Below are 12,823 nucleotides of genomic sequence, written 5' to 3'. Positions count from 1 at the left end.
CTATTCATCTTTGTAGTACAAATTAGTACAAAGATATGTGTGTGTATACAGTGCCGTCTGGGAGAAATGCGAGGCCCTGCACGAAATGTTTTTATTAATTAATTAATTAATAATCAAATGTAAAATTTAAAAAAATGTGTTGCCTTAAATTTCCTAAAAATATTAAATCAGGTTGTCGTCTTCATAGGTGCCGATTTATGTTTCTGCCAGTGGGTGCTCAAAACAGTTGAATGCCCTACCCTCACGCCCAAGATAAACTTTCTGCAATAACCATAGCCTACATCAGGGGTCGGCAATTAGGTTTGGCCGCGGGCCAATTTTTCCCCAAGCCATTGTATGGCGGGCCAGAACCAAAAACAATGGCTAATTTAATATAATGATAGTGAAAAAAATTTACTCTGTCAAAATAAACGAGATGCATAGGTGGCATAATAAACTGTAAACGACATATACATGTTTGCACTGAACATTATACCTTTGTCTTTTTCCATTGTATTATAAAGCGCCTCTCTCTATCGGTCTATCTGACGGCCTGAGAGAGAGAGAGAGAGAGAGAGAGAGAGAGAGAGAGAGAGAGAGAGAGAGAGAGAGAGAGAGAGAGAGAGAGAGAGAGAGAGAGACAAACACACACCACGGCGGGTGCAGCACAACAGAACAGAGAGAGAGAGAGAGAGACCACGGCGGGTGCAGCACAACATAACAGAGAGAGAGAGAGAGAGAGAGAGAGAGAGAGAGAGAGAGAGAGAGAGAGAGAGAGAGAGAGACCACGGCGGGAACAGAACAGATTGCATGAAAAACTCACGATAACGCAGAATCAATGGGAGCCCTCGGTGTCCTCAAATCCCTGCTAATGTTTGAAACTGTCAAATGTCCACTCGCCACCCCCACAATTCCATATTGGCGTTGGTTGAATGCAGCTACTTTATCTGCCAACTAAGTTGTCATTTTCCCCTGAAGTGACAGATTGAGTTCGTTGAGCAGTTTTGAAGGCTTCATTATTTGCTAGCTTGTCGCCCCATATTATGCAGAGAAGACGTCGGCACGTGGAGTCACCTGTTGTGACTGATAAACCCGTATTTTCATGGGTGGTGTTGACGACAGCTCCACTTTTTTCCTTTCAATAAGTCGGTTTGCCTGGTGAAGTTCTGCAGAGATGTTTTCCTCCATTTGGCAAAAGGCTATCTTTGTCCATGAATGTCTTGTGCTTGGGGTTGAGAGCTGTTGCTCCTCTCTTCATCTCACAGCGACATTACCATTCTAGAGTGAGCGAAGGGTGAATGAAAATAACTTATTGAAATCTCACTTGGACAACAGAAGCCTGTATTTATTTAGGCTAGTTTATTAGCTTATTTCAATTTAGAACAATTGGTTTATGTAAGGCTATACGCCTACACAACAAGCATAGTAAGAATATATAGGCTAGTTAATTAAATTCACCCCTATGGATGGTCCATTAATGGTCTATACTTTTCGCGCCACTACTGAAGGCGCGAAAATGGAGTAGGGTATAACTGCAGTGCCGCAGAGCCCAAGTGTTGTTTTCATGAGTTTAGTCATGATTATACCAAATAGGCTACACATCGAATATGATTAATTTAATAATTAAATGGAAAACAAATAATATATATTTGGTCTGTGATGGAAAGTGATTGTTAACATTCTATTTATTTGTATTTTTATATATATAAAAATATATAAAATTTTTCTTCTTCTCCTCGCGAGGCCCTAGGGAGCGAGAGGCCCAGTGCGACCGCACCTCTCGCACGCCCCTAGCGGAGGCCCTGTGTGTATATATATAGAGAGAGAGAGGGAGAATATGACTGAGAGAGAAGGAGTTGACTGGGAGAGAAGGAGGAGAGAAGAGAAGGGGGAGATGACTGGGAGAGAAGGAGGAGAGAAGAGAAGGAGGGCCATATTAACATTACAGGCTGTAGGATTGGGGGAGATCAGAAAACCACACCAAAATCATTTGATTTGCATAGATTAGATGTACAACAGCAGCCTCTCTCTCTCTTTCTCTCTCTCTCTGTAATCTTTCTCTCTCTCTTTTCTACACATAAACCTCTCTTGCCCTCTTGCACTCTCTTAAATAATGGAATTAAGCTGCCACCTTGTGGCCGAGTGTAGTCAGTGTTTGTAATTATGAAAAACCATCATGCACTGTGTTGTGGTAATGATAATTATGAAGACCATTTCACATGCACCGTGTTGTGGTAATGATAATTATGAAGACCATTTCACATGCACCGTGTTGTGGTAATGATAATTATGAAGACCATTTCACATGCACCGTGTTGTGGTAATGATAATTATGAAGACCATTTCACATGCACCGTGTTGTGGTAATGATAATTATGAAGACCATTTCACATGTGATGTGTGACCTACTGGTACTTACCTACTGTAGGAAAGTGTGTAGACAATTGGCTGTATTGAAACACCACAAACCATAAACCGTTTTACAATGTTGACCTACTGTGAGTATCCAATTAACATTCCCATCCAAATATAGTTTCTATTGTTGTTCTATAGTCTACTAGCTGAATAAATGTCCTACCTCAACATGTTGTCTACAAGCTGAATACATGTCCTATCTCGTACAACCTGTTGTTGTTCTATAGTCTACAAGCTGAATACATTAACTACCTCATATAACATGTTGTTGTTCTATAGTCTACATGCTGAATACATTAACTACCTCATACAACCTGTTGTTGTTCTATAGTCTACAAGCTGAATACATTAACTACCTCATATAACATGTTGTTGTTCTATAGTCTACAAGCTGAATACATTAACTACCTCATATAACATGTTGTTGTTCTATAGTCTACTAGCTGAATAAATGTCCTACTTCATGTTGTTGTTCTATAGTCTACAAGCTGAATAAATGTCCTACCTCATATAACATGTTGTTGTTCTATAGTCTACATAAGCTGAATAAATGTCCTACCTCATATAACATGTTGTTGTTCTATAGTCTACTAGCTGAATAAATGTCCTACCTCATGTTGTTGTTCTATAGTCTACAAGCTGAATACATTTCCTACCCAGTGGCGTCGCGTGGGTAAAATAACAGGGGAAGCCAAAAAAAAAATTATAAAAAAAAAAAAAAATTATTCAACATTTTTATTAATAATTTTTTTTTTTTTTTTTTTTTTTTTTTTAAGTCAAGCAGTCACCATGTACACTACAGTATGGCTCGGCGGCCAGTCAAACGTTATTTTTATTTATTTAACAGATTGCAGAATGGGTACAATACAGTACGGCTCAATACACATTTACGATGAATTGAAAATGGGGGACCCTGATGTAAACAAGACGAAAGTCTTTCTCTGGTCTGCATCCCCTTAACAATTGTATGTATTGAGCTGTACTGTACTGTACCCATTCTGCAATCTGTTAATAAAGTTTTCATTCATTCACACACAATTGTATAAGGGGATGCAGACCAGAGAAAGACGTTTGTCTTGTTTACATCAGGGTCATTAATACTGCTGGAGCATTGGTTAATTTTTGGTCCGATTTTTCCTTGCGCGATTTTGCGCGCCGCGTGGGAGCAAATTCGAGACACATATTCGGTTGCAAAAAGGTGTCCCACGGTCTCCTCTATGGCCGTGAATATTTTCACGCGGATCGGAATCACGGCGCGCCCGTGGGACACTTTTCCGTTTCGGCGAGTTTATTCCACGCTTTCTGTTTTCCTTTTCTAAGCATTTTAGGGGCTACATGTGAATCAGTAAAAGTTGCGGGACGCCCAGATGTTTCCACGATAGAAAGCTCGCGTGGATCCCATAATAGGCTCACTTAATACAGCGTTTTTAAAATCACGCGACATTTTCAGGGTCGCGAGCCGACCTTTTCCCCTCGTTTTCGATGATGGAAGTGATTTAGGAAAAGCTTCGGCACGCCGAGAGGTCCCCGTGGATTTAATCTCGCGAGGATCGGGGCAATATTCGGCCCGTGGGAACAGTTACGGGTTAATACAATGTTCAGAGTGCAGAGGGGAAAATATGGCACCTGCCCCGCCTCCAGGTGGAATATTATGCTGAACGTCTTCCTCCCAGCTCCGTTTTAAACTTTTAGGGTGTGGCCAGTGGCAGTCAGCTCGAATCTGATTGGCTAGGATCGGATTTGGAGTTTGGACTCACTCTATAATGCTGGAAGCCTGGAGAAAGAGACCTACCCACTGCTTCTCTCCTATACTAGCTGCAGTAGTGAGCACAGTCTGACAGTGTGTTAGAGGGAGTGAGAAGGAGAAGAGGGAGACATTAAAAAAAAAAATAAAAAAATAACACAGATGCACAGATGAAAATGAATGTAAACTATATTAAAAAAGAAATTATATTTTAATTTTTTTTTTTTTTTTATATTTCATATTTCATAATTTGATATGAAATTTATAGGGAGGCATGGCTTCCGTTGGCTTCCACAAGGATTCGCCACTGTTCCTACCTCATATAACATGTTGTTGTTCTATAGTCTACAAGCTGAATAAATATCCTACCTCATATAACATGTTGTTGTTCTATAGTCTACAAGCTGAATAAATGTCCTACCTCATATAACATGTTGTTGTTCTATAGTCTACAAGCTGAATAAATGTCCTACCTCATATAACATGTTGTTGTTCTATAGTCTACATGCTGAATACATTTCTTACCTCATAACCTCTGCAAAGTCAGTTTTCAACGCTTTCATCCCATAAGTTTAACGTTTATTTTTCAGTTTTGGCGAAGTCGAGTCCGGCCTCCTGTGATTGACAGGCAGTTACCTTGTTTACATGTTCACATGCCCCCAGTGCACTCTTTTTTGTGTTCTATTTGAGAGCTATTGTGTGAAAGTGTTGGAGTGCGTGACATCACATATTGTAAGGCACTTATATAGCGCCAACGTTCTAAACGTTTCATTCACTTGAATAGAATCCTGGTCTCCAGCGATGTCCAGTGGGCACAGAATCTCTGCATCGTTGTCAAGGAAAACGTCATCAACGACGCAGTTGTCATCACGTTCAGAATACCAGCGCTCTATCCTCTGCTTGGTGCCAGACTTGGGTGCCAGTTCTATCGAAGCCTGGATTCAAATTCAAAATATACCAGCTATCTGAGGAAATAATATGACATCAATACATCGATACATCAGCCAATATATCAAACAATACAACAAATTGCAGTTGATTCTGACATCCGAGGTAATGACGTGATGCCCCTTCCTTCTTTTATAGTTTCCTTGACGTATTCCAGGAAGTAGTATTGAATCCAGCTCAGTGAAATGATGAAAATGAAAAGGTCGGGCAGCCGGGTAGCGCAGCGGACTAAGCGTCTGTCTACCACCACAGAGCCAGTGGGATCGAATCCGACTGTGGTGCCTCCGGCTTGGCCGACCGTCCATACTAACACAATAGACCTATCGCTAAGCCACGCCCCCTTTGAAAACTCGGACACAGAGCCGACCGTGAATGACTCTCGTTGACGATGGCTGCAGGCAGCCCCTTTCCTGACTGTGATGCAAGCCTTGCTTCACAGTCACAAAAGGGGCTTATGCCGCTGGAGATTTACCACAGCAGGTAATAGACCTGTTTTTTTTAAAGATAACACAAATATTTCATCTAGAAGCAGACAGACGGTTACAATATGCAGTGGAAAAGTACGTTCATGAGATACACATTTACGTTAGACCTCCATGGTGATGCAAGCATTAGATATATAGATAACGTCTCAAGCATTACTTACAGTTGACTTGATTGAAGATTACAAGAACTATGACGATAATCCATGATTACTATTGCTGATACATTTAGTTTAGTGGTCCAACGCAGTATACGAGCTAGACCCGACAGTTGTGTCACTAGTCACTAGAATGAGGAAAAAAGTGAGAGCTGTCACTTGCCAACATTCCTCCTCCATAAAGGGGTGAGACTTCAGAGAATGGTATGCTGCACATTCTAGTGTACATCAGGTCAAATGATTGATTACACTAACTATAAATGTATAGTGATAGAGACCAAAGTAAAAATACTTAATAATAAAATAGACCTAATATAGCGTGCGACAGTGGCTTGGGAGTAGAGCAGTCGTCTGGTAATCCGGAGGTTCCCGGTTTGATTCTCGCTCCTCCCGGGCAGCGTGTCGAAGTGTCCTTGAGCAAGACACTGATGAGCAGGTTGGCACCTTGCATGGCTGCCTCCACCGTCAATGTGTGAATGTGTGAGTGAATGGGTAAGATGTGAGAAACAAATTGTAAAGCGCTTTGGATAAAAGCGCTATATAAATACAGCCATTTACCATTTACCAAAATACCTGTAAATCACAGTAAATGGGTATACAGGTCAGGACATAGCTTTTCTTATAACACTAAGTATAAGTTATATTTAATATAAATAAATGCATATACAACACATTCTCAAGATAGATCACTCTGATTAGAAAAGAAAACCCACAACTAAAGTGTACATAAATAGCCACTATTTTTAATATATACAATAAATATACATGGATTTACAGTTACACAAATGGATGTACGATATAAACTGGAATAGCGAACAATATCATGTGTTGTTGTGATACATCCATGGTAATTTAACATTATATTCTTCTAGTACCTCCATTATGGATTAATAGCCTGGTCTGTTGACATTTGCAATATCAGCAACTGTTGATGAAGATTAAGTACTTTAACATTGTAAACCAGCAATCTGAGGGACACAGAGCAGCATAACTGGACCACTTTAACAACCTTCAGGTCAATCGAGGGTTGAATGCACTGAAATACAAGAACACCCTATAGAATATGTACTGTACTTTTACTTTTGAAACTTAATACAGTACTGTAGTTGTAATGGTACATAATTCACCCACAGACCTATTGTTAGGAACATTCTAGAACATTAGTGGCGCCCGAACATTCTGGAACGTGTGTGATGATGTCATGGCAGTACATTCTAGAACCTTAGTTCTGCCCGATCATTCTGGAACGTTGGTGATGATGTCATAGTAGAACCTTCTAGACCCTCTAACATTCCTATTTAAGCATTCTGTTTAGCTTTCTAGTAATGTCCACCTTCCATTGGGGGAGCCTGGTGCCCACAGGCCGGCACTCCTCTTCTGGAGTAAGAGGGGAGGAGAGAGGGGTGATGGATAAGGGGAGAGGGATGAGGGGGAGGTGAATGAGGAGAGAGGTGAATGAGGAGAGAGGGATATTATTCAGTTAATGACATTATTGTAAAGTTGCACACATTCCATGATGCTCACGTTAGTCCAAAAACATAAATCAGACCTCTTTCATTGTCACTCATGTCCTGTCTTGGGTTGACCTGTGTCGTCTCTGTGAGGGCAGTAACATCTCCAGCACACCTCATTCTGTGAAAAAAACACAAAAAGCTGCGTATTAGCTAAGCATAGACAGATAATAATAATAGTTAATTTATGGAGCATCTTTCATACATAAAATGCAGCTCAAAGTGGGTTTGATTGACAACAAACATAACAACTTTAACAGATCAACATTTGTGTTTGCCTTGTCAGGGATAAAACGAAAAGTCCAGGACTTATTTACTGTTTACATCGTTGTCCCTGTTGTTACTGGTTTCAAGTGGCACTATGGTATCTGAAGTGCATCGAGCATTCTTAGTGCATGTAGTAGTATTCATGTTATTAGTATTCTGTTGTCTCTTAGCCAGTTCTTTATACTATCAATGGTGGTCACTACATTACATCTATAACTGTCCTTGTTGGTCATCATTTCCACTCTTATGCACCTGGCTTGCGGTAACGTTGCTGACGTTATGATGCAGAAAGCTATACAGAAGGCTCACGTTATGATGCAGAAAGCTAACCTTATGATACAGAAGGCTCACGTTATGATGCAGAAAGCTAACCTTATGATACAGAAGGCTCACGTTATGATGCAGAAAGCTAACCTTATGATGCAGAAATAACTGCGGTACCGTTACATGTTGGCAGCTAACGTTAGCTAGCTGCTAATGTTAGCTAACTGGGCTGGATATACGAGAGCTAGTTCTCAGTCAAAGTCAAACGTTTGCAAACTAATAGTTTGGTCTACGTTTCTAATACATGCCGTCAAATATTATGTCTTTATGAATTGACCTTACCTTTGAGCAAACATAAGTGTCCTTGGTAATGGTCTTCACATTCAGTTGTGTATGTGTATCGCTTGCATTTCTCTAGTTTCGGGCTTCGGGAAAGGTATGAAATATACTCCTCCGTCCAGTCTTTCAGGGTACCCGGTGTCCGAATTACAGGTACCCCACGCACAGCGTTTCACCATCGGATATTAGGTAGATAATAACATATAAACTGAACTCTTACACAGTGGTTTTGATCACAGCCGTCTGGTTTGATGCAGCCCACAAATGGCTTTTCTGGTGTTGACCGAGTTTTCTGCAGCGAAGTTTTTGCTGTGATATGATTGGACAAATTCTATTTTGGTGCGTGGTTTAGCGACAGGTCTATTGGCAGTGTTAGCGGGTGGGAAGCCGGCGTGGGTGGGTCCTGGTCGTAAACAGCGACTCCTACAGTTCGGTCGGGGCGCCTGCACAGCAAGGGAAGGATCTGGGAGAGGTAGTGTGACCTTCCACACGTTACGAGTGTGCAACAACCAGGAAGGGAGAATTGGCATAACGACTAACATTGGGATGGGAGAAAAACGGAAAAAGAAGGGGGAAAAAGAAAAAAAAAAAGAAGAAAAAAAAATGAAAAGGTCTCTCAAGACCTTCGTGAGTGAATAACAGTTCTTGGAACAGTTCCTTATCTTTCTCTCAAAACCAAATACATTTGTACAAGATACTTTATAGTTTTTGGGATATGTGTGATATTATGGACATGATAATCCAGCTTTATTTTGATTGAAAACTGGCATCATATCAGTGTGGTTTTGGTGGCTGATGTTTTCACCCTGATGATTGACACCTCTCCTTCCCTCCCTACAGGACATCGAGGAGTACAGCTTCGTCACCCAATTGGCTGGCCTCACCGACCACCTGTCTGTGGCCATGCGATTGGCTGTTTCCACGGGGGAGGAGGAGCCTTAAGGGGGGGGGCACGCCCCTTTACACTGCCATGGAGGAAAATGATCGAAGAGAAAAGAGAGAGAGAAAGAGAGGGAGGGAGAAGGAGAGAGTGGGAGAGAAAAAGAAAGATTGGAACATGTTTAAGAACGAGAGACTCATGCTTGAGAATGACAGAGGTGATATTTTTTGAAAAAGGAAAAGAATGGGATGATTGGATGGATGGATGGGTGGTCGGATGGAGGGATGGAGGGATGGGCATAAAGAAAGAAGAGAGGAGCAGAAGCGGAGGAGTGGCGCGACGGAGAGAGAACCTGGAGAGGAGAGATAAGGGAGATTTCTGTTTGTCTGCCTCGAGCTGGAGTGAGCTTTTCATCACCCTGGGAGACAGACCTTCACACACACACACAGTACATATACACACACATACACACAGGAGCAAGCAAACACACACACCACACACACACAGTACATATACACACACATACACACAGGAGCAAGCAAACACACACACCACACACATACAGTACATATACACGCACATACACACAGGAGCAAGCAAACACACACACACACACACACACACATACAGTACATAGACACACACCACACACACACAGTACATATACACACACACAGGAGCAAGCAAACACACCACACACACATACAGTACATAGACACACACATACACACAGGAGCAAGCAAACACACACACACCACACACACATACAGTACATAGACACACACACCACACACATACAGTACATAGACACACACACACAAGCAAGCCAACACATAGACACACACATACACACACATACAGTACATAGACACACACACACACACACACACACACACACACACACACACACACACACACACGAGCAAGCAAACCCATACACACACACAAGTAAGCAAACACACATATACACACATACACACACACATACATGCGCACACACAAACAAACAAAGACACAAAAACACACACATACACATCCACTCTTCTTCAGACCTTTTAGAAGAATCACACAGAAGTTAGGATCACAATGACCTTGATTGATTTACTTGTATTACAGATCTCAACAGGCTGTGTGTGTGTGTGTGTGTGTGTGTGTGTGTGTGTGTGTGTGTGTGTGTGTGTGTGTGTGTGTGTGTGTGTGTGTGTGTGTGTGTGTGTGTGTGTGTGTGTGTGTGTGTGTGTGTGTGTGTGTGTGTGTGTGTGTGTGTGTGTGTGTGTGTGTGTGTGTGTGTGTGTGTGTGTGTGTGTGTGTGTGTGTGTGTGTGTGTGTGTGTGTGTGTGTGTGTGTGTAGTTCCTAACTGCCCTTCCGTGGGTGTGCGCCCGAACATGGGTCACGTCATTCATATAACAAAAGAAGACCTTTCTAATTCAATATGCCACATCTCCATCATCAAGTTATTATATATATATATAAACATATTTATGTGGATAACAAGTATTTTACAGTAAAAGAAAAACGATCCTGTTCAATTTGCACATTCAACGCAGGGTGTGTAAACGGGCGTGTTTTTCTGGCCTTTATCCGGTCTTTACATTTGATACAGTTCTCTCTGGCCTTGGATCAGTTCAGGTGCCCAGTCAGTCTCCCGGGAACATCGACTGTATACAGTTCTCTCTGGCCTTGGATCAGTTCAGGTGCCCAGTCAGTCTCCCGGGAGCATCGACTGTATACAGTTCTCTCTGGCCTTGGATCAGTTCAGGTGCCCAGTCAGTCTCCCGGGAACATCGACTGTATACAGTTCTCTCTGGCCTTGGATCAGTTCAGGTGCCCTTTCCTGCGTGGCGTCTGCAGTCGGACACAGTGTGACCTGTGGTATTGTCCATCTACCTCACGTGTGTGTGTGTGTGTGTTAGTGTGCTCTATTTCAGGTACCTACAACAAGTGTCTTCTGTCTCTCCTGTGTGTAACTCCCTCAGGTGTTCCGATGACCGTGCGACCACGGGGGCGCTGCGTCCCTCGCTACTCGCGTTCCTTCTTATCCCCCACGTTTACCGCCGTGTGACCAAACCCGCTTGGAGACGGAGTGCTCGACTCTTTCGACCCCTCGTTGTGGCGTCATCCTTTTATGTGTTCTCTCCTTTTGTCAAGGATCACCTTGTCGTGAGCGGCGTCTGTCTCAGTCACTCGACGAGCGCTTTGTCTTTGTTGACCAACCGCTCAGCTGGGGACAGTCCATCTTTCAGTGGAGCGCCACAGGGCTAAATAAGAGTCTGTTCCTGACGGGGCTAAGTAAGAGTCTGTTCCTGACAGGGCTAAGTAAGAGTCTGTTCCTGACGGGGCTAAGTAAGAGTCTGTTCCTGATGGGGCTACAGTAAGAGTCTGTTCCTGACAGGGCTAAGTAAGAGTCTGTTCCTGACGGGGCTAAGTAAGAGTCTGTTCCTGACGGGGCTAAGTAAGAGTCTGTTCCTGACGGGGCTAAGTAAGAGTCTGTTCCTGACGGGGCTAAGTAAGAGTCTGTTCCTGACGGGGCTAAGTAAGAGTCTGTTCCTGACGGGGCTAAGTAAGAGTCTGTTCCTGATGGGGCTACAGTAAGAGTCTGTTCCTGACAGGGCTAAGTAAGAGTCTGTTCCTGACGGGGCTAAGTAAGAGTCTGTTCCTGATGGGGCTACAGTAAGAGTCTGTTCCTGACAGGGCTAAGTAAGAGTCTGTTCCTGACGGGGCTAAGTAAGAGTCTGTTCCTGATGGGGCTAAGTAAGAGTCTGTTCCTGACAGGGCTAAGTAAGAGTCTGTTCCTGATGGGGCTAAGTAAGAGTCTGTTCCTGACGGGGCTAAGTAAGAGTCTGTTCCTGATGGGGCTAAGTAAGAGTCTGTTCCTGACAGGGCTAAGTAAGAGTCTGTTCCTGACGGGGCTAAGTAAGAGTCTGTTCCTGACAGGGCTAAGTAAGAGTCTGTTCCTGACGGGGCTAAGTAAGAGTCTGTTCCTGACAGGGCTAAGTAAGAGTCTGTTCCTGACGGGGCTAAGTAAGAGTCTGTTCCTGACAGGGCTAAGTAAGAGTCTGTTCCTGATGGGGCTAAGTAAGAGTCTGTTCCTGACAGGGCTAAGTAAGAGTCTGTTCCTGACGGGGCTAAGTAAGAGTCTGTTCCTGACAGGGCTAAGTAAGAGTCTGTTCCTGACAGGGCTAAGTAAGAGTCTGTTCCTGACGGGGCTAAGTAAGAGTCTGTTCCTGACGGGGCTAAGTAAGAGTCTGTTCCTGACGGGGCTAAGTAAGAGTCTGTTCCTGATGGGGCTAAGTAAGAGTCTGTTCCTGACGGGGCTAAGTAAGAGTCTGTTCCTGACGGGGCTAAGTAAGAGTATGTTCCTGACGGGGCTAAGTAAGAGTCTGTTCCTGACGGGGCTACAGTAAGTAAGAGTCTGTTCCTGAGTCCAGTGCTTTTTGTTTGCTGTTTGTCTCTTTTGACTCCACCAGCCCACTGTTCGCTGTCCACGTCAGACTCAGTGATCGCACGAGCATCAAGGGGGCGAAAGGAACGCAATCCTGGTCAGAACAACGGGGCAGACTACAATATATTTGCATTTGTTAGCCATGCTAGCGATCTAAACAATCAATCCATGCCAAAGCTAGATATGTAAAAGGTGAAAGACTCACAGCTATGCTGATTTGGCAAAATGACATCCAGCCGTTTAGTTTGAAACAACTTTTAGTCAGGGGAGTGTCATGGTTTCTCCATAGAGCCCCGTCGGTTTCTTTTAGCGCAGCGGCTCACGCAGGTTCGAGGCAACTTAGTCACGTGACTCAGTTGGCATTGCTGATTGGCTCGAACAGGGTATGTTTGT

At 43.1% G+C, this 12,823-nt stretch overlaps 1 protein-coding gene across 1 annotated transcript in view; it reads left to right on the top strand.

The window, feature by feature from the left end:
• The window catches only part of smpd3 (sphingomyelin phosphodiesterase 3), a gene marked incomplete at its 3' end in the record, with an annotated part of 62,791 nt that extends 53,742 nt beyond the window's left edge, over window positions 1–9,049 (top strand). Inside the window, 1 exon segment of the mRNA XM_084334988.1 lies at window positions 8,948–9,049. Within this exon segment, the coding sequence (XP_084191114.1) occupies window positions 8,948–9,049 (102 nt within the window).
• Between the last annotated feature and the right edge of the window lie 3,774 nt (window positions 9,050–12,823).

Source organism: Notolepis coatsorum (assembly GCF_963971535.1).
Source record: "Notolepis coatsorum genome assembly, chromosome: 18".
NCBI classification, from domain to species: domain Eukaryota; kingdom Metazoa; phylum Chordata; class Actinopteri; order Aulopiformes; family Paralepididae; genus Notolepis; species Notolepis coatsorum.
This window is presented reverse-complemented; position numbering and strand designations above follow the sequence as displayed.